The sequence below is a fragment of the Typha angustifolia genome, chromosome 11 (assembly GCF_048772165.1).
Source record: "Typha angustifolia cultivar Huaian chromosome 11, ASM4877216v1, whole genome shotgun sequence".
Classification (NCBI taxonomy): Eukaryota; Viridiplantae; Streptophyta; class Magnoliopsida; order Poales; family Typhaceae; genus Typha; species Typha angustifolia.
The window spans coordinates 4,715,857-4,738,344 of record NC_133249.1 but is presented as its reverse complement, the minus strand read 5'-3'; the positions used below and the strand labels follow the sequence as shown (position 1 = coordinate 4,738,344).

Below are 22,488 nucleotides of genomic sequence, written 5' to 3'. Positions count from 1 at the left end.
TCTGCAAGCACATAAACGAGTAAAAATAATAATAGAGTGCAATGGCCGAGGTAAGAATTCTTTTATCACGTGAGGCAAAACGATCAATTCACGATATATATATTTAAAAGAAAAAGTTGGAACAACATTAAAACTATTCAAAACATCAAATCTAAATTTTTATTAGTACCAACCAAGTTAGACTTTTTACCTACTCATGATCAATAAATAATAAAAAAATTTGTAAATTTTACTAAATTAGCTAGAGTTTTTTACGTCCGTATAAATATATATGGAGACTTGTCTTCTAGAATGAGGATGGGAGTATAGATGATGTAAAAGAGCAAAACTTGTGGATTAGAATTACCCTAGTTAGTCGATCCATTTGTTTGGAAGGGGATAAACTAACTTCCTTCCATTTTCTGTGATTAGTTTAATCTTATTTATTATTATAATTGTTTCTGATAGATAATTAGGCGACTCAAGTAAATATATAACTAACCAATAATATATATCATACTTTTAATATACCCCTCGCATACGGTCCATACATACTGGATCCACGTGAACAAATAAATAATAATAATATAATGCACTAGCAGATAAGATTTTTTTAATTTTTTTATATTATAGAGGCAAAACTATGAATCATTTGTATTAAAATATTTAAAACGATAAACATAAAAATTATTAATACCAACCAAGCAGGTTTTATACCTACTCATTATCAATAAATAATAAAAAAAATTGTTGTAAATTTGACTAAACTAGAGTTTTATCTCAACCACTCGATAATTTTGGGCATTTATTTCACTATCATCAATTTCAATGCGATCAGCCATTCAATAAATAAGTGAAACCTTGACATTAATAAGAGTAAAAATAAAAACTAATTTTATATAATTTTCAACTTAATACATGATCATTAAATCAACAAATGAAAAAATTATAACTAATCACAATAATTGAATAAGTGCATGAACGTGCATAAAATTTCTAACAAGATAATAACAATTACCTGATTATATACTTTGATTTGATCATGTTGATTGATGATCATATGATGGATTTTTAGAAACTATCTCACGATTAAGTTTTTTTAATCTATAACCGATTGGGAGAACAATTTTTTTATTCTAGTTTTTCTAATCTAAAGTCCATAGACCAAGCTTATCCTCTTTATTTTTCCAACCAAACATATCAAAATTGAGATAAAACTTTATTCCAGAGTAAGTTATCATTTTATTCTAATCATAATTCTTCTTTTACCTCACAAGTTTTAAAGGGTCAAGAGACATATACATTTGATCAGGACAACAATGGATATTAAAAAAAAAAAAGAAGCCATTTCCTCTAACTTTATTCAGGTAATTGTTATCTTAACTATGATACCTTCTCAACAAAGAATACAGTGTTAATTGAGCCGGTTCAGATCGGATCAGATCAAATTCTGAGTTAACACAAACACCAGTTAGATTTACTCTACGAGAAATTAAATAAAAAATTATAGAATTGGCCACTTTGCCTGTCTCTATTTAAAGGTTTTTTCTAGCCCTGTTATGGGCACTTGTTCTTTCTCTTTCCTGACAATTGAACCACCTTCTGAGCTAATATGTAATGTTAGTTAGACGAGGAATAAAGTTTTGAGAGTGGAGGACATGGTTAAGTCTAGAGTTTTAAAGTAATACCCAATATGCTATCATGTCTAAGAAAAAGAAATTCTAAAGCACCTCGATGTGGGCAACTCGTACATCTGGGTCTGCAGACGATCAGACCGATCTGATCCATTTGGATATGCCCGAATCTTAAAGGTCCAATCAAATTGAGCCACTTGATTCACATCCCTATTCCCCAATTCCCGTCGTCCTCCCTTCTGCTCTCCCCTACCTGGCCGTAGAAAGTTCGCGTCTTTCGAGGTAATTTTCTTTGATTTTGGGTTTTAATCTGAATTTAGTGGTTATATCGCCGAACCAATTCGTTTGCCCTTGACTGTTCTAGAGATCAGTCGCTTTCTATATGAGTTGGGAATTTGGGGTTGATCTGTTTGTAGTTTGGCCTCGTTTGCGTAGTAACTTTTCTAGCTTGGGTTGGAAGAATGGATAAACTTCTATTTATATTGTTGATTATCTCTTATCTTTTATCTGAGCCACAATGCTGGTCTTTGTAGTTTCTTAATAATTCCTGATCTTAAAATCCCCACCTGGTAATCTTTGAATCCCTCTGCTCAAGTAAAAGCGGGTTGCATTGATGGTAAAGCTTATTCTGCTTCAGATATTTGATTTAGAGATATCATATGACAATCAACCAATGGAACAAAGTATATTTGTTTCTAGCTAACGAATCTAATGAAAAAGCAACTGTTGGTGATTGTCTCCATTCAGAATGGGGGAAAGCTTGTTTTTTGGGGTTTATTCTTGTCCATGAGATGAACTAACATGAATATTCAACTTTCACAGCACATAGCCACATACATACTATAGCACAATGGGTACCTTGCATACTCTGCTCACTTGATGCATGATATTGCGTCCTTTTGCGTGAATAAGACAAAGCCCACTAAGCCAAATCATGCCTTTTATGCGACAGCTGACTTAGATAGTTAAGTGCTCATGAACAGCTTATCCAAAATGATTAATCTACATTATCAGGCCTGTTAGAGCTTCAAGTGTATATTAGTAAACTCTTGTCAAATGGCTAAGTGTTCATGTATGACATGTTTTAAACTTAGTCAAACTTTCCTTTTCCAGTTTAATCTTTTCTAACTGTGGACAAAGTAGTAGATAGATATAACGATTTGCCTATCATATATCTGATGTAAATGTTCCAACCATGGTTTGAAGTTCCGTTCAACAAGGAGCAGTTTGACTGCAATTTATTGAAAAGTAATTGGCATTTGTTTCAGATCACTACCAGCTGAAACTGATCTGATTTGGCACAAAATTTTCATTTCCTTTCAAGGTCAAAACCAGAACCAGAACTTGAAACAATTATTCCAAGCATGAGTTAGCTTTTAGCGGGTGGGATTCAAATCAATGTAGGACACATACCTGATCCCCCAGTTAATCGAGAGACCTCTTGCAAATAAGTGATGGGAGTTTATAGGCACATTCTGAGATCTCTAAAATCTTAAAAGATAATTTCAGTTCTCTTGTAACATTTCAGCCATGCACAGTAGTAACTTTTGCAGTTTCTGGGATTTTTATATGTGAAAACTATGAAAGTCTTTGGTGAGTTTTGTTCTCTGCAGATATCCTTGAAAAGGAGTTTGATTCTTATTTGAATAAGTAACTATGATAGATTAGAAAAGTCAATGTTCTAGTGATCCAAAATTCAAGTGAAAATATGAAAAAGTTTGTAGTAGATAATTTAGGAAGAGTTTGAATGTCTTTTTAAAATCTAAAATAGCTGCTGAACTAAGTTGAATGGTTTTCTTGCTTCTTTGACAAGCCAGATTATCATAAGTTTGATATATTCTCCTTTTCTCGCACCAGTTTTAGACCCTAAAAGGTTAAACTGTAATACGTTGAGTGGTTTTCTTCCATCTTTCTTAAATCAGATTTGACTCTGATCTATTCTCCTTTTCTCTGAATAATCTCAACAATTTCAGATCTGAAAATGTTATGTCGTAAAATTCTATTACATGATATCATATCCATATCTTTATTCCTAAAAAGGGCTAATGATTATGCCTACTTCAGACAAGGTTATGTTATAAGTTGTTGGATACGTCATCTTATTCTAGAGGGCTTAATAGGCTAATACACTGGCACACATATTATTATTCAGTCTCATCACTTCTTCCATCATTTTACCTCTAAGGGATGGCAGAAAGTCTTTTATGGTTGGGTTCATGTGGATTGCATGAGTCTCATCTTTCTATATGGTGTCTGATGAAAGACCAGCAATTGTTTCTTGTGGGCGAACTGATGAATAGATCTATTGAACATGTATCCTCAGCACTTATTTGATAATGGGAACTTCTGCAATTTGATAACTTTGTAGGTAGGTAGTTGTGCTTGAACTCTGAAACCTAGCAGTTATTCCTTTATATCTTTCATTGATAAAATTCTTATCCCTAGTTCAAACTTCAAAGTACTAGATTTTTCCTCTAACTTTTGGTTTTGTGTTTCTTTACTTATCTTGGTCTAAAAGAAATAGTTCACCTTTCTTGGTTTCTTGCTTAGAGCCCCTTTTCTACTTCTCTTGTTTACTATAGAATAGTTCTGCATTGTCATTGCAGATGGAAGCAAAGGCCTCTAAGTCGTCTCAGATCATTGATATTATTGCGGATGTTCAAGGAGGTGTTCCTGGCATAGGTAGTAACAAGATCTGTCCTGGCACGACATGTGATTTCTCTGATTCTGCAGCTAGCTCAAAGGATGCCAACGAGAGGATTACTTCTATAAGGAAGCTATTGTTTGTTGTTATCCTATGCATCATATTTATGAGTGTAGAAGTGGTTGGGGGAATGAAAGCAAATAGCCTTGCAATTCTAACTGATGCTGCACATCTCCTTACAGATGTTGCAGCTTTTGCCATTTCCTTAATTTCCATTTGGGCATCAGGTTGGGAAGCAACTCCCCGTCAGTCTTATGGTTTCTTCCGATTAGAAATACTTGGTGCATTAGTTTCAATCCAATCAATATGGCTTATAACTGGAATTCTAGTTTATCAAGCCATTGAGAGGCTAATCTATGGAAGTGGTGAAGTACAGGGAGTCCTGATGTTTGCTGTAGCTGCCTTTGGTTTGGTAGTTAACATTATAATGGCTATCTTTCTTGGCCATGATCATGATGGCCATGGCCATGGACACGGACATAGTCATGGAAACCACGGCCATGGCCACCATCCGAAAGACCATGGTAGCGACCATGCACATGTTATGGAACATGGACACAGCAGTGTAATTAGCATTACAACACATCACCATCATTCAAAAGATGGTAAACACACAGAAAAATGTGAGCCGCTGCTTAACAAATCAAAAGATGCTCCAAATGAGAACACCGACTCAAGAGGAACAAAATTAAAGCAAAGGAACATCAATGTACACAGTGCTTATCTTCACGTGCTTGGAGACTGCATTCAGAGCACAGGAGTAATGATCGGTGGGGCAATCATATGGTATAAACCTCAATGGAAGGTAATTGATCTTGTGTGTACTCTCATCTTCTCTTTTATTGTGCTGTTAACTACAATCAAGATGCTGAGGAACATACTTGAGGTTCTCATGGAGAGCACCCCAAGGGAGATCGATGCAACCAGGATCGAGAAGGGCCTGTGTGAGTTGGATGGTGTTGTGGCTATTCACGAGCTTCATATATGGGCTATCACTGTAGGGAAAGTTCTCCTAGCATGCCATGTGACAATCACACCAGAGGCAGATGCTGATCTTGTGCTCGATAAGGTGATCAGATATATTAAAAGGGAGTATAATATTAGTCATGTAACTATTCAAATAGAGCGTCAATAAATTTGATCTTTGGTGAAAGCTATTGACATCATCACAGTCTTCTACTTGAATTGTATCTCCAAATGCTCCTCTGAAGTTTATGTTCTTCTGGTTACTCTGATCCAATTCTTTTGGCCAATAAGGTTTGTAGGTCATTCCAAAGTCTGACCTATTTTTTGAGTAGCTATCAGAATTGGCACAAGTGCTTGTATATTTTCAGAACCAGTTTCATGACTCGGTAATTTTAGTTGTATCTATGAATGTGATTTATGTGTTATTGTCAAATGATTTTAGAATCAGAAAGCGTATTAGTTTCACTTTGTTGCTTTTGTAGTGAAGGCACTCGCTCAATCTTGGCAGACTGCACATATAGATATGAATGAGACTGTAACTTTTTCTTCAGCAAGAGAAGAAAAGAATAAAAGCGTAACCAGGATTTTTGTGTGGTGTTTTGTTGTTAGTTATCAAAGTAGAATCTGAAATCAAAGCAGTTTCAACTTGTTTCTTTTATATGTAGTCAGGTGCTTGCTCTTGATCAGTTCTTTATTATATCCTCTCAAACAAAAGAGGGTAAAACACTCAGTCCAATTCATCTTTGTTGTGCCAGGCAATCCAATGGTGCAAAGTGTCTTCTATATCCAGAAGCAGAATTTTTGGCCATTCTAAGTCTGGGCATGAAATAGTGGAAAATAACTTTTGGATACAAAGTTTTTTCTTCGAGGTTGCTAACTCGATCGACGATGTTTTTGTGTCAACAAATTAAAGAGTTGTTATTGAAATCACTAAATTATTTATTTCCTATTGCTCACCGAGAAAGCAATTTTATGTTAAAAGAAAATTGCCTACTGGAATAATAATTTTCATATACGTGTATAAATCATCTTACATTATTTGCTGTCCAAACTTAGAGTAGTCAAAAACTCTTCACAAGCATAAAACATGAATAGACAACAGCTACAATATGTATTGTGAACTTAAACTAATACTGTTTACCTACAATTCCAACCCATGCAGCAGTTGACTGTATAAACTGCACACTGCAAAACTTCTGTGCTAAAGTCAACTTAAAAATAAACTAGTTGGGCCTTATTCTTTTCTATTGATAAGCAAAGTGAGATAATTGTAGTTAAAATTGAGTCCAAGAAGCATATTTCATCTTAACAAAATGAGATCCTGCTACAATTGTTACTGAAGAGGGAGAGGGAGACCTAGTATAAGTGGCGATATGGAGAATAACATATCATTTACGAACGTATGCAGTCGTTCGAACGCGACCATCTGAAAAAAATTTATTCTAATAAGAAAATAAAAAAAAACTTAGTTCAAGATAACTATATCCAATTCTAGTCATACATATTGCAGGAGATTAGAGCTGATCCGAAGAGCCATACCGATTTGAAGGATAGAAACAGATTACTACTTGACTGCGGGTGCATTCGAGTGCCCGCAGATACATTATTGGAGTCCAAACTGCTGGAACACTTCCACAACACTCCGGAAGTGGGTCATAAATGTGTCTTTAGGACTTACGAGAAACTATCTTATAGCTGTATCTGAGCCAAAATGAAGAAGGATGAGACACACGTGAAGGCGTGCAAGACGTGTCAACGAGTGAAGATGGAGACCTTGAGGCCGGCTGGACTCCTTCAACCCTTGCTTGTGCCGGATCTTATTTAAGAGAACATCTCTATAAATTTCATTTCATAGAGGGGTTATCTCCGGTACGTAAATATTCGATAATCTTTGTTGTCGTGGACAGCCATATAGCTTTCTTCTTTCTTCGAACTCCTACTTGCATTCGCACTACAAATAACTTGAAAATAACTGTGATAATAAGCATGATTTCCCTAGTCAAAAGATGTTTTCCGTAATTCAACTATACATTGCCTATTTTTATAAAGTTTTTATGACAATCTCTTTATCGATGTTAATTTAAAATTATTAAATAATTATTTTACTCTTATTTTTTAAAATAAGAGAAAAAATCCCTATTGCATATTATTCATATGACAATCATGTGATATTTAAAAAAAAATTAAACGAACAAATAAAGAAAGGTATTTAGAAGGTTTTACATGATTAAAGAGGTCGATATGTCTCAGAAAATGAATAAGAAGGTTTATATTAAAATAGGCAATAGTTCGGTGCGGGTGTAATTAAAATTTTAATATAAAAATAGGGCTTAAATTAAAAATATGGAAAAAATGGGGTGTAAAGTACAATAAGCGCAGAGAACAGGATCCTTTTCGTTTAAATTTCATTTTAAAATCCCACCTAGAAATTAAAATTCTCAACACTTTTCGGATCTTATCGATCCAACGGTCCTCACAAGCCGAAATATTACGATTCTGACCTCCAGCTCATCCACGCTCGTCCTTTCGCGTTCCATCTTCTATTGACGGCAGAGCCAACTATAAAGGAAGCATCTACTTCTCTCTCTTCTCCTTTTCTTTTGTTCCATTTCTCTCCTCAGATCCACTCCCCTCCTCTCTCTAGGGTTTCAGATCTTACCTCGATCCAAACTCTCTCCTCGCCGGAACTCCGATCCGAGATCTCCCGGCGTTCTCCGATCCGGTCGCCATGGCGGCAGCGAACGCTCCGATCACCATGCGCGAGGCCCTCACGGTGAGCACCTTTCTCTCTCTTCGATCAGTTTCTTTTACTTGAATTCCGATCCGGTTGGAGACGAGAGCTATGGCTAGGGCTGGATCTCGAATTCTAGTTCGCGTTGAGCTCGACTCTTGGTAGAGTGATCGGATCTGCTCCGATCTGTGGGAGGAGATCTGATCTGACTCCTTCGTTTTCGATTGCAGCTGCCGAGTGTGGGGATAAATCCGCAATTCATCACCTTCACGCACGTCACTATGGAGTCGGAGAAGTATATTTGCGTCAGGGAGACCTCGCCACAGAACAGTGTTGTTATCATCGATATGAGCATGCCGATGCAGCCGCTTAGAAGGCCTATTACGGCAGATTCGGCTTTGATGAATCCTAACAGCAAGATTCTTGCTCTTAAAGGTTTCGACTGATCTCATTTTTTTTTTTGCACTACTATTTAGCATTTACTCTAGCCAGTGCAATTTGATTTGCATTACAACGTTGTCTAAATATTTTCTCCCTTCTACTACGTAGCGAGCGTGTTATCTGGTTTCACTCACTTTATTTCGTATTTCGTAAAACTTATTATTATAACGCTTCATATTATTCTTTGGATGCCCTTGGAATCAACTCCTCATTTCTTATGCAACTTGGTATGTTTTCTTTACTGGAACCGTGGAATGAATTTTGTGAGTTGTTCAGTTGTTCCCACAAGCACGTTTTTTTAGTTTTATTTATGTACTGTTAACTGGTACTTTGCAAAAATCATCTATAGTTAGATGCTTTCCGAATTGCTAGATTTATAAATTGCTACATAAAATCTCTTTTCTTGTGCTTCTTCTCAGCATCTTTTGTTTTTCTTTCTACATTTATTAATTTTAAAATTCTATTTGATTACATTGACTCATAGAACAGTATCTGCTTAGTTACCATAATTGGTAGTGCATGTTACACTGGTGTTTCTTCATTTGTATTGCTGCAGATGTTTTCTTGTTTAGTTGTAAGGAAAATGACATGCATACAGTCGTGTATGCCAAGGAAAAGGAATGGGGGAGAGGGGATTGAGTGGAGGGGTTGGGTTAGAAATTCTTTTGCTTTGTTGGATGATGCTGCAGAATCTTTATCTGATGTGCTTCTGATTTAAGGCATAATTAGTGAGAAGTGAATTTATTTCAGTCACTAGCTGACGATCTCTCTAGGAGACAGATCTGCTAATTCTTTTTGAATAAGATACATTTCTTATATGTTCTAATCAGATTCAGGAATGTGCTGAGACTTTTGTACCTTCATTTGTCCTGCAGTTTGGCTTGCAAGGAGATTTTGATGATACTGTTTCTTGTAGTGCAATTCTAAGTATCGACAGCCTGCTTATGTCAGCAGTTCAAATGATGAATAATCTTCATAAATTATTGCATAACATCTGTAATATGCACGATTAGAATAAGAAGGAAGAAGCAGAGTGATTTGAGGACATTGTTTTCATTTGATAGCTACTGGGTATTTGTCAGGAAGTATATTTAGGTGTGCATGGCCAGAAAAAACCAGTCAATAGAAAATGTGAAGAATCAAAGACAATTCTCTCTTGTAGGTTAGTTTGTTTGATTCATAAAGTCAGTCAAAGAGGGGGCTATTGTGACTGATTTTTCATCTGCTGTTCATAAATATAAAGTTACCGTGACACTTTACAGTATCTTTTATAGCAAGTCGTTTGGCATATTTTAATGGTTATATAGGAGTTGATTAGGAAGGAAATAAAGATTTCAACAGTCGAAAAAATCCATTTCGGAATTAGGCGTTTGGACACAAATTTCCGAGAGTAGAATATTATATAGGCATTTGAACGGGCCTACGGGCATTCGAACACAAATTCCCAATAGTAGAAGAATCAATAGGCGTTTGAATGCCCCAAGGTCATTTGAACGCATTTTCCCGAGAGTCAAAAAATAAATTGGCGTTCGAACACCCAACGGCGAGGAACTCTAGTTTGTGTTTTAATTAAGTATTTTTTTGCTTATGTTAGGCAACAAGATTTGAACATGGTCAATCCTAATACCAAGTCTATTTGAGTCAGGGAGCTATTTATAAATAGATAGGGTGTGCACTTGAATTTTCATCTTGAATTATTGAAGTTAATTTGTAAGATCGTCTTCTTCCTCCTTGTTTGACTACTTTCAAACTTTGAAACCCTAGTCATCATCTAGGATCTTCATTGCTGCTTTTCTCATCGTCTGGTCGAACTCTCTTGACCCTAAGGAACGATCCTATTTCTTCTCTATCCCTCTCTTACCGATTATTTCGACTTCTACCACCTTACCACAATCCTAGGCCAATCACCACGCCTTTTCAGCCTTCCATTTCCACAATTCATTCTGATAGATTCGTTTTCCATCCTAAGTCTTTCTAAATTCCAAAAGTACTCTATGATCGAACCGTTTGATCTAATGTTATATCTTAACTTTAAAGATCCGTGGTAACCCTAACTTTCTTCTTATGAGTCGAAATCCAATTCCGTCTTCGGATTTGGACTTGCATTAATTATGGGGTTAGGAAGGTGATTGTTACACACATCCACACTTCTCCAATCTCAGCCCTTAAAAAGCTAAACTTGTGCTTTAATTTTTTTAATTTGCTCTTTTGAATAATTTTATGTAAATTTACTTTTAGATGCTATTGGAATCAAATATTCATATAAGATGGAAGAGTTATCCAACTGTAGATGGAATCATGGAACCATAATTTCCAGTTTCGGGATTGGCCGAAACGGATTGAGATTGCCAAAACCAGCAAGTTGGCTAGTTTCAGCCGTACAGGTGGCTGCTAGCTGCTGCAGCAGCTAGAGAGAGAGAGGGAGAGAGAGGGGGAAAGAGGAAGAGAGAGAGAGAGAGAGAGGGAAAAAGGACGAGAGAGTGAGGGAGAGAGGGAAAGATAAAAAAAAGAAAAGGTGAGGGAGAGAGAGAGATGGAAAGATAGAAAAAAAAGAGAAAGTGTGGGAGAGAATGAATATTTCGGACTAATAGTTAGAGCGATAGGAAAGAAGAGAGGGAGGAAGAGAGATTTTTCTTTTTTAGGCTTTATATGTGAGTAATTATTATTTCTTATTTTCTTATAATTTTTTTCTAAATTTTTAAAAATTTCTCAACATTTTTAATAATATTTAGAAATTTATTTAATTAAAATAGTCCGATCCGATACAGGCGGCCGATACAGTTAATACGGTCGATACGTATTGTTTTTCTGGACGGCTGATCTCGATCCCGATACCAATTTTTGGAACCTTGCATGGAACATTACCTACATGTATAATTTCCATTTTCCGCTAGTAAGTTTAGCATGATCAATGATGTCAATGAAAGTTTAACGATATGATTGTGACTGCTAACTAATGAACTATATGACGTAGCAATGGGAACCACAGAAATTGGAAGCCATAGTGCTCTGCAGAAAGCAGTGAATTATATGCCTACTACAGATTAAGCAGTGACAAAGTAATCTAAAGAATGAGTGCTACTGAAGCTACCATATTAGAAGATTTGTATGTGAAGAGTGACCCTGTAACTTTATCCCACTTAATCTTACCGGTAACCTATCTTAGCACATTAATGGACCTGCTTTTGGTATAGTTCTCCTTGACCATATTAGAGACCACTAGTCGCACATGCATAACACTCAGTGGAAGATTGTTGAAATTTTCATCCACAACTTTTTGGTGCAGTACTTTATTAATTGATTTTTCTTCACATTCTCAGAGCTTATTTTGGTTCCCTCATTATAACCTTTGCTACTTCAGAGATCAATTAATTAACTACCATTGTTTCTCTTTGAATTTTGTAGCTCAAATACCAGGAACTACTCAGGATCACCTACAAATATTTAACATCGAAATGAAGGCTAAAATGAAATCCCATCAGATGCCTGAGCAGGTAATCATCCTAAACTTCTAATGTTTGGCTTGTTTCTCTTGTGTAGGTGTCATGTTTTTTTGATTGTCAATTGATTTAATACTTTAATATTTGGAAAACTTGCAGGTTGTATTTTGGAAGTGGATCACGCCAAAAATGTTGGGTTTGGTTACACAAACCTCAGTGTATCACTGGTCGATAGAAGGTAATTCATCTTCAGTAATACATGGCTTGTCTCCAGATATTGTTTGCTGAGGCCACATCTTATATTCTGTTATAGGTTCAAGTAATGTTGGTTAAGGTTTATGTTGTTATAATTGAAATGCAGGTGATTCGGAGCCTGTTAAGATGTTTGATAGGACAGCTAATTTGGCGAATAATCAGATAATTAACTACCGGTGTGATCCCACGGAAAAATGGCTAGTTCTAATTGGAATCGCACCTGGTTCTCCAGAGGTATGCTGACTGAAAAAATGGTTGGGTAGTCAAATTGAATGACCTGAAGATTCTACATTGCCTGCCTTGTCAATCTATTGCATTCTGTTATTGATTTGTTGTCATAGTTTTAGTTTGAGCGGATACATGTACACATTAATGTCTTCTTAGTTTGAATGGACACACATTCTATGGAGTCACTGGTCAGCTTGGAAAATGAAAATAAAATTGTCTATACTTTTGTTGCTTATGTTGCTCTTATTTACCTCTTATTGTTTTTCTTCATTCTCTCTCTTATTTGTATTTCTTCTGTAATTAATTCTTTAGATCTTTTGTGGTTTGAATAGCTATTAACAGTTTAACACAACTTTGCTACCTAATTCAGTGGAATCTCATGATGTTGGATCTTAATCTGTTCTTAACTGTAGAGGCCACAATTGGTCAAAGGAAGCATGCAGCTATTTTCAGTGGACCAACAGCGCAGTCAAGCACTTGAAGCACATGCTGCATCCTTTGCAACATTTAAGGTGATAGCATTTCATCCTGTTTTCTTCTGTGTTGTTTGAGTGCATCTATTCCTGTGCCTTAAGTCTGACTGTGTGCTTTGTATGTTCAGGTTGTTGGCAATGATAACCCCTCCATTCTAATCTGTTTCGCTTCGAAGACCACTAATGCTGGACAGGTTACTTCAAAGTTGCATGTCATTGAACTTGGTGCCCAACCAGGTTGTGTCTATAGTTCCTCGCATGTGCTTCAATCATGGAGTACCATTATTTTTTCTGTAAAGAATGCAAGTGGTCTACTCTTTTTTTCACTTTTCCTTTTCTGAATAGGAATGTTCTGATTAGATTTATTTCTTCTTTAATTCCATTTGATCTGCTAATTTTTCATCTAATGTTATTGAGTTGATCTTTGAGGTTAGCTTTTAACCCTTTGTTTGATCCTCTCATTTCGGTGGGTGATTGGTTTTATCAGGGAAGCCAGGTTTTTCAAAGAAACAAGCAGACCTATTCTTCCCACCAGATTTTGCAGATGACTTCCCTGTTGCAATGCAGGTAGCATATTCAAGATATTTTATTGAAGCTAAAATGGAGCATTTCTTTTTGTCGTTACTGAACAAATGATTTTAATTTTTATATTGCAGATATCACAGAAGTATAGCCTGATATACGTGATCACAAAACTTGGTCTTTTATTTGTATATGACTTGGAGACAGCAACGGCAGTCTACAGAAACCGAATTAGTCCGGATCCAATTTTTCTGACAGCGGAGGCTTCAGCTAATGGTGGGTTTTATGCTATTAATAGGAGAGGACAAGTTCTGCTTGCCAATGTCAATGACGCAACTATTGTGCCCTTTGTTAGTGGTCAGGTATGTCAAAGACATTTTCCTTTGAATTATTATATTCAGATATATGCACACAATACATAATTAGATCAGAAGGTAATATTACAGTTATTGTATGGTGACCTTTCCAGCTGAACAATCTGGAGCTTGCTGTGAACCTTGCTAAACGAGCAAATCTTCCTGGGGCAGAGAACCTGGTAAGCTATTTAAGCTTTGGTTCACTTTATGACATTCCTGAAGCAATTTTGAACCAAATTGAATGATCTCTGGACTTGTTTCTGTAGACCTTCTTTCTCCATCATTGCTTCAGGAAACAGTGTCATGCCAAATATTTTTTGAGGTCTTGAAAATCTTTGAACCAAGTACCAGTGGGATATTTGAATGTTTCAATGTGCAAATGCAATGCTAAGTTGATATTAACAAACATCAAAATGCATTGTAAATGCTGCAACAGAAATCTTTGATATTTGATCATACTGGTGGATTTGGCTCTTGTGGAAAGAAACATGTGACTATGATGTGTCTGGGTGCTGAGCTTGTTGTTTGCTCTGTCATCTTTCTCTATAGCTTTTCCGCATTTCTTTTATTAGCTTATACTTCTACCTGTGAGTGCATAATTTCTTGATGCGACTCCACCTTGGCAATTACTAGGCATTTATTACAGGACAGAATCTTTGAAATGTTGCTATTTATACTTGTGCGAGCAGGTTGTGCAGAGATTCCAGGAACTATTCTCACAGACAAAATACAAGGAAGCTGCTGAACTAGCTGCTGAATCTCCACAGGGAATCCTTAGAACTCCGGAGACTGTTGCAAAGTTTCAGGTAACTAGCTCTCTTCTGTGCTTTGGTGTTTGTTCTGCTTGTACCTATATAGCTTGTACATTTAATTGCTTGTATGGCCTTACGATTTATTGTTTATGGTCATTCATTTTACTTAGCGTTGCTTTCTAGCCCTCTCCTCAACTTTATGAGGATTGAATCAAAGTTGAGTTGGATCCTAAATTTCTAGCAGAATTGACTATTTCTGTGGATTGCGTGTCATCCTGATGACAAGTCTGTAAAATGATGCCAAAATGCTAACATAGAAAAATTAGGCAAGAGAGTAAGGTACCTACTACCATGAAATATATGAGGTTGGTTAATAGGTGACTCTGCCATATTGGTTGCAGACTTGTAGTAGTGCCTGCACGTCCTAGCAGCAACTCTCCAAAAGTTTTTACAGTTGTATAAGGGTCCAAGAGGAAGAGAAAGATTTGAATATTTTATTCCTTATTCTCTAAGGTGCAAATAAATGTAAACAAAGAAATGGAACTCAATCCTGGAGTTTTTAGTATGTTGAACTGGATTTGAATGTTTCATTGCAGAAATAAAGTTTGAATACTCTTTGCCAAAAGTTGTTCTCGTTTTCCATTGTTGAAAACATTGTCTTCAAGCTAGAGAACCTGATCTTAATTAGTTCTTGGTGTTTATATTGAATGCAGAGTGTTCCTGTGCAAGCTGGACAAACACCACCACTATTACAGTATTTTGGAACATTGTTAACCAGAGGGAAGCTCAATGCTTTTGAGTCTTTAGAGTTATCTCGCCTTGTTGTGAATCAGAACAAAAAGAATCTATTGGAGAATTGGTTAGCTGAGGACAAGCTTGAGTGCAGCGAAGAACTTGGCGATCTTGTCAAGGTAGAACTGTAAATTTAATGGAGTGTTTTCACATATTTTTTTCTTATTATATATGCTACTGTTGTCCTTCATTGGCCATATTTCTTTTTCTTTTTCTTTACTGCTGAAACTTTGATCCTCCTCTATGTAGACTGTGGACAATGATCTTGCACTGAAAATCTATATAAAAGCAAGGGCTACACCTAAAGTAGTTGCTGCTTTTGCTGAGCGAAGGGAGTTTGACAAGATTCTTATTTACTCGAAGCAGGTTTCCCCAATACCATTAACATATATTATACTTTCTCTTTCTTTAAACTTTAGTATTGTAATTTATTTCAAGAATAACATATATGTATCGCGCTTTGACTGAAACTGTCACTGGAATGTTGTCTATTCTTTGACACAGGTTGGCTACACTCCAGATTATCTTTTCCTTCTGCAAACAATTCTGAGATCAGATCCCCAGGTAAATGCTTTAGTTTCCTGAAAATTTGAGGTCTATAGCCGTATTTTAATTATATGATATGTCATCACTTGAACATGTGGTAAAAAGCTGCACTTGAGTCTTCCAATGTTTTTGCTGGTTCTTCAATTGTTTGTTTTGAGATTCTATTTTATTTACATAAATGAATGTATGCTCCTTTTATTTTCAAGTATATCCTGGACTTTATTTTTGGTTGTCACTTAGATTCTGTTGCTAATAATAGTTGTATGACAGGGTGCTGTTAATTTTGCTCTTATGATGTCGCAAATGGAGGGTGGCTGTCCAGTGGATTATAATACAATCACTGATCTCTTCCTTCAGGTCTTTCTATTTAATGGCCAATAAATGCACGGACTTAGATATCTTTGTTTCTTGGTTTGTTTGCTTCCTAATAGCTCTCTTTTAAATAGTGAACTAACTTGTGTCTATTGCACTTTTGCATTGTTGTTTGTTGCAGAGAAACATGATTCGAGAGGCAACAGCCTTTCTTTTGGATGTTTTGAAGCCAAATCTACCTGAGCATGCTTTTCTTCAGACCAAGGTAATTTTTTTATAATAGGCAGGTCGTCTGTTGTTTTGTCACTACTGATAAACTTGTCACTTTTGTTAGGTTTTGGAGATCAATCTGGTGACATATCCAAATGTGGCAGATGCTATTTTAGCTAATGGGATGTTCAGTCATTATGACCGTCCTCGGATAGCGCAACTATGTGAAAAGGCTGGACTCTATATGCGAGCCCTTCAGGTTTTATGCTTATTAATTATCTGCATATAACTGTTCCCTTTGTCTGCAATTTAGTTAATCAGCCCATCTTCTTTTCTGCAGCATTATTCAGAGCTTCCTGATATTAAACGTGTCATTGTGAATACTCATGCCATTGAGCCACAGGTTTGTCACCTTGCATTATATTTTCTCGTTTTGTTTTAATATGTTTTCTTGCTCTAATTTTGTGACAATTCTTTCAGTCATTGGTGGAGTTCTTTGGTACCCTTTCAAGAGAGTGGGCCCTAGAGTGCATGAAAGACCTTTTACTGGTCAATCTGAGAGGAAATCTTCAGATAATTGTTCAGGTAAGTTAAATTCTTTTGTTATTTTATTGTTAATCTGATTCTCACATTTTTGGAGGTTTATAACAATAATACTTTTGCAGGCTGCCAAGGAATATTCTGAACAGTTAGGTGTGGATGCATGCATAAAATTATTTGAGCAATTTAAGTCTTATGAAGGCCTTTACTTCTTCTTGGGATCATATTTGAGTTCCAGGTATTTCCTGAGACTGAAGTTTTTTTTGAGAGGCAATTACTTCACTGCTACTTTAATTGATCTTTTCCTACGCTTTTTCTTGAAACAGTGAAGACCCAGATATTCATTTCAAATATATCGAGGCAGCAGCGAAGACTGGACAAATCAAAGAAGTAGAGCGTGTGACAAGAGAATCTAACTTTTATGATCCTGAGAAAACAAAGAACTTCTTGATGGAGGCAAAACTTCCTGATGCAAGACCCCTGATAAATGTCTGTGACCGTTTTGGTTTTGTTCCAGATCTGACTCACTATCTGTATACCAGCAACATGCTTCGGTATATTGAAGGCTATGTTCAAAAAGTAAGCATTTCTTTTTGAAATGATCATTTTTTATTCTGCATCATTGCATTTATTCACATAATATGTAGTAAATTGAGATTTCTTATAGAGATGGAAGGGCAACCCTGTAGAACGCAAAACATGTGTGGAAGTAAGCTATATTAGATTATATAGGCATGGTTGCAGCCAAAATAAGAGCTTGCTTCTCTCCTTTGCCTGAGCATACATACACATATAGAAGAAGCCACATTCTATCGATTTCTGAAATTTGTAACTTGGCTTTCTTGTATAGGTGAACCCTGGCAATGCTCCTTTGGTCGTAGGACAACTACTAGATGATGAGTGCCCCGAAGATTTCATTAAAGGCCTTATTCTCTCTGTTCGTTCTCTCCTCCCTGTTGAGCCACTTGTGGATGAATGTGAGAAGAGGTCTGTGACATCTCCTCCCACTGTCAATCTTAATTCCTTCAATTTTTCCTAATGTCTTTCACATGCGATACCATCTGGGAAACAGGAACCGCCTTCGGTTGCTTACACAATTCCTGGAGCATCTTGTGAGCGAGGGGAGCCAAGATGTGCATGTTCACAATGCCCTAGGGAAGATCATTATAGATAGCAACAACAATCCTGAACATTTTCTAACTACCAATCCATATTATGATTCACGTGTTGTGGGTAAATATTGTGAAAAGCGGGATCCTACCCTCGCTGTTGTTGCTTATAGACGTGGGCAATGCGATGATGAACTTATTAATGTGACAAACAAAAATTCATTGTTCAAGTTGCAGGCTCGGTATGTCAATAATTTCTCTAAAACCCTTACTATGTGATGCATCTTTCTCTCTTTTCCCCCTTTCAGATATGGTGGAAGAAAATTAATAATTTCATTTTCTGATGACAGATATGTTGTTGAAAGAATGGATGCTGATCTCTGGGAGAAAGTTCTTCTTCCTGATAATGAATATAGAAGACAACTGATTGATCAAGTTGTTTCTACTGCATTACCTGAAAGCAAGAGCCCTGAGCAAGTTTCTGCAGCTGTCAAAGCTTTCATGACTGCTGATCTTCCTCATGAACTAATTGAACTTCTTGAAAAGATTGTGCTACAAAATTCAGCCTTTAGTGGTAACTTCAATCTGCAAAACCTGCTCATCTTGACTGCCATTAAAGCAGATCCATCAAGGGTCATGGATTATATCAATAGGCTGGACAACTTTGACGGGCCTGCTGTTGGGGAAGTTGCTGTTGAAGCACAGTTATATGAGGAAGCATTTGCCATCTTCAAGAAGTTTAACTTAAATGTACAGGCAGTAAATGTCCTCTTGGATAACATCCGAAGTATAGAGAGAGCTGTAGAATTTGCATTTCGTGTTGAAGAAGATGATGTTTGGAGCCAGGTTGCTAAGGCTCAGTTGCGAGAAGGGTTAGTAAGTGATGCCATCGAATCTTTCATTCGTGCAGATGATGCAACTCAATTTCTTGATGTCATTCGCGCTGCTGAGGATGCAAATGTTTACCATGATTTGGTGAAATACTTACTGATGGTGAGGCAGAAGACTAAAGAGCCAAAAGTGGACAGTGAACTCATTTATGCATATGCAAAGATTGATAGACTAGGTGAAATAGAAGAATTCATTCTTATGCCAAATGTTGCTAACCTCCAAGGTGTCGGAGACAGGTTGTTTGATGATGCCCTTTATGAAGCTGCTAAAATAATATTTGCTTTCATTTCTAACTGGGCTAAGCTAGCCTGCACACTAGTTAAGCTGAGGCAGTTCCAAGGTGCAGTGGATGCAGCTCGCAAAGCAAACAGTGCAAAGACATGGAAGGAAGTTTGTTTTGCCTGTGTAGATGCTGAGGAGTTCCGCTTGGCACAGATATGTGGTTTGAATATTATAATACAGGTGACATCTTTTTCCTTTATTAGAACAACCTTTACAGTGTTTTTTCGGAGAATTATTGCTGCTAGATCTTTTAACAGATTTTGTTCATACTTTGTCATAATCAATTGATTTTATATGTTTAGGTGGATGACTTGGAAGAGGTCAGTGATTATTACCAGAACAGAGGATGCTTTAATGAACTAATTTCTCTGATGGAGAGTGGCCTTGGGTTGGAACGTGCACACATGGGCATCTTTACGGAGTTGGGAGTTCTATATGCTAGATATAGGCCAGAAAAACTTATGGAGCACATCAAACTTTTCTCAACCCGTCTTAACATTCCTAAACTTATCCGTGTTTGTGATGAGCAACAGCACTGGAAGGAGCTCACTTTTCTTTATATACAATACGATGAATTTGACAATGCAGCCACCACTATTATGAACCATTCTCCAGATGCATGGGATCACATGCAGTTTAAAGATGTTGCCGTCAAAGTTGCTAATGTCGAGCTCTATTACAAGGCAGTGCATTTCTACCTCCAGGAACATCCTGATCTTATCAATGATCTTCTTAATGTGCTTGCCTTGCGTGTGGACCATACACGTGTTGTAGACATAATGCGCAAGGTTTGCATCTGTTCCAAGGGCTACATTTTAGGATTCCTGTTAAGGTTGTCTTTTTGTAGGCTTATGAAAGTTGTTGGAACATGAATGTGGATTTCTTTGATTTCGAGATTACCTCTGTTTCTCTTCGTTTCCCCTTTTCTCTAATCTGTTTCCTTTGCTTGTTTTAGGCTGGCTACTTGCATTTGGTGAAGCCTTACATGATTGCAGTTCAAAGTAACAATGTTGCTGCTGTCAATGAAGCACTAAATGAAATTTATGTTGAAGAAGAGGACTATGACAGGCTACGTGAATCAGTGGATATGCATGATAACTTTGACCAGATAGGTCTTGCACAAAAGGTAATTTGGTTTCATCCTTAACTTATGAGTTTCATTTTTACCCTTAAGTTTCCTCCTGATTAATATGCTATCCTTTAGATCGAGAAGCACGAGCTTCTTGAAATGAGGCGGATTGCTGCATATATTTACAAGAAAGCCGGGAGATGGAAGCAGTCCATTGCACTGTCCAAGAAAGACAATCTGTACAAAGATGCTATGGAGACATGCTCGCAGTCTGGTGACCGTGAGCTCTCTGAGGAATTGCTTGTTTATTTCATTGAGAAGGTACATCAATTGGTTGAATCAATTTTTATATTATAGTCAAAGCTTGTTTATTTCATTGAGAAGGTACATCAATTGGTTGAATCAATTTATATTATAGTAAAAGCTTGTACCTATTGCTGATATCGTAATACCGTGAGCTTCTTGCCTATTTAGTTGACAACACTAAATGCTTGTACCCATTGCTGATATCGTGAGAATCAATTTGTAGTTAGTTATTGTTCTCATGTTAATAGTTTTGCTAGAATTTCATTAGCTAGAATTTCATTATCATTGCTTCACAATTTGAGGGCCATGAAATGTAAATATACGCATATGTACTAAAGGCATACAATCCATATAATGCAAAAAACTTGTATGTTGGTAGGATACTGCCCTAGTGCTATTTGTAACTTACAGTGACTCGATTGAAAATGATCTAGGAATACTTCAGGATTTTCAAACACATGGTGGTAAAGTTTTCGTGGACTTACTGCCTATTAGTTAATTCTAAAGTAGATGTTATTGTGTCATTTCAATATAAATATGTTCATTAGAACTTATAGAAGGAATTTAATTCCGTAGTAATCATTACAAAATACTTGACTATTTGTTGCTTTGTTAGCTTGTACTCCTTTTGAAGTAGAAGTGTGCTCCAGAGTTTGGTCAAGGACTAAATTTGCACATTTTGAAGTGAAAAATGAGAATGTTTGCTTGTTGTGGCTTCAGTCTATGTTGCCATCATGCATCATAATTAGTGAAAGATTAACAATTTTACTGTTAAATTGTACTTCTGCTGCTTAAGAAATTATCAATGATAGGGCATCTTATGGTCCAATTTAGAAGAGATGTCTGATGATATGTCCTCATTTTATATTGCAGGGGAAGAAAGAGTGTTTTGCTTCTTGTCTCTTCATCTGTTATGACTTGATCCGGCCTGATGTTGCTCTTGAGCTTGCTTGGATGAACAATATGATAGACTTTGCTTTCCCATACCTCTTGCAGGTGAGCGTTACTTATTTTTTACTTTTGCTAATACTCTCTCCGTGTCAACTTAATAAATCATTATAACAAACATCTGGCTCTGTTCAGTTTATTCGTGAGTACACTGGCAAAGTAGATGAACTTGTGAAGGACAAGATTGAGGCACAAATTGAGGTGAAAGCTAAAGAGCAGGAAGAGAAGGATATGGTTGCTCAGCAGGTACTCAAGGCTTTCTTGTTGCCTCAGATTTTCATGTTTTTCTAGTGTTCAATTTTTCATGTAGAGTAACTGAACTGCATGTTTTCACAGAATATGTATGCACAACTGCTGCCTCTTGCTTTGCCAGCTCCCCCAATGCCTGGCATGGGCGGACCAACTATGGGTGGACCTTTTGCGGCACCACCTCCGATGGGTGGGATGGGGATGCCTCCAATGCCTCCATTTGGCATGCCCCCAATGGGAAGCTACTGAGCCTCACTACCCTATCATAAGAAAAGATTTAGCATCAGATGTCCGTCTCTTCTTTCCAGTGGTGCTGCAAGTTGAACCAGTAGTAGCTTCAAAATATCTTAGTTTAGGTGTGATCTCAGTTGTTCCCGTTAATATTCTTTCGGTTGCAGGCCAATTTTGTCTGCCATGTCGAGGCTGAGCTGATTCGATGGTGATCGCATTTTCAAATGATTAGAGCATTGTGTGATCAGGTCTGTTACAGACTGTCCTGTTGCCTGTTGCCATTTGTATAGGTTCCCCTGATACTTTTGTTAGACTTGTCTACTCTTGTTTCTACTCTATAAACTGTCATTCCTTGTACCATTCAGCGGTTTTGCTTCTCTGCATTTCATGAAGGCATGTATCGGATACCGTAATTTGTAATTTTATATTCTATCTTGTTTCTAACTTTGCATGACAAGTATTTGAAATTGTTTAGGGAGGGGGATTGGAAAATCATAAAGCCTGCTTTCATGGGGTAGATTT

At 36.8% G+C, this 22,488-nt stretch overlaps 2 protein-coding genes across 2 annotated transcripts; both read left to right on the top strand.

Moving 5' to 3' along the window:
• Positions 1-1,768: 1,768 nt before the first annotated feature.
• Positions 1,769-5,714, top strand: LOC140771299 (metal tolerance protein 1-like). Its single transcript, XM_073112780.1, has 2 exons — positions 1,769-1,895; positions 4,220-5,714. Exon 2 carries the CDS (start codon positions 4,220-4,222, stop codon positions 5,450-5,452), a length of 1,233 nt encoding a protein of 410 aa, XP_072968881.1. The 5' UTR covers positions 1,769-1,895; the 3' UTR covers positions 5,453-5,714.
• A 2,166-nt stretch (positions 5,715-7,880) lies between these two features.
• On the top strand, positions 7,881-22,410 carry LOC140771226 (clathrin heavy chain 1). The gene is made up of 30 exons (XM_073112676.1): positions 7,881-8,056; positions 8,245-8,449; positions 11,861-11,949; positions 12,055-12,133; positions 12,257-12,384; positions 12,792-12,890; positions 12,980-13,088; positions 13,339-13,418; positions 13,508-13,735; positions 13,843-13,908; positions 14,419-14,535; positions 15,195-15,392; positions 15,523-15,639; positions 15,778-15,837; positions 16,090-16,176; positions 16,313-16,396; positions 16,466-16,600; positions 16,682-16,744; positions 16,822-16,926; positions 17,007-17,119; positions 17,208-17,460; positions 17,732-17,868; positions 17,954-18,232; positions 18,341-19,343; positions 19,466-19,951; positions 20,119-20,289; positions 20,368-20,553; positions 21,412-21,534; positions 21,622-21,732; positions 21,823-22,410. Exons 1-30 carry the CDS (start codon positions 8,012-8,014, stop codon positions 21,982-21,984), a joined length of 5,118 nt encoding a protein of 1,705 aa, XP_072968777.1. The 5' UTR covers positions 7,881-8,011; the 3' UTR covers positions 21,985-22,410.
• The last annotated feature ends 78 nt before the right edge of the window (positions 22,411-22,488 follow it).

Coding starts and splice junctions, on each gene's coding strand:
- LOC140771299 (XM_073112780.1), top strand. CDS start 4,220: ATGGAAGCAAAGGCCTCTAAGTCGTCTCAGATCATTGATATTATTGCG.
- LOC140771226 (XM_073112676.1), top strand. CDS start 8,012: ATGGCGGCAGCGAACGCTCCGATCACCATGCGCGAGGCCCTCACG. Junction 15,640..15,777: donor TTCTTATTTACTCGAAGCAG/GTTTCCCCAATA, acceptor TCTTTGACACAG/GTTGGCTACACTCCAGATTA. Junction 16,601..16,681: donor TCTATATGCGAGCCCTTCAG/GTTTTATGCTTA, acceptor TCTTTTCTGCAG/CATTATTCAGAGCTTCCTGA.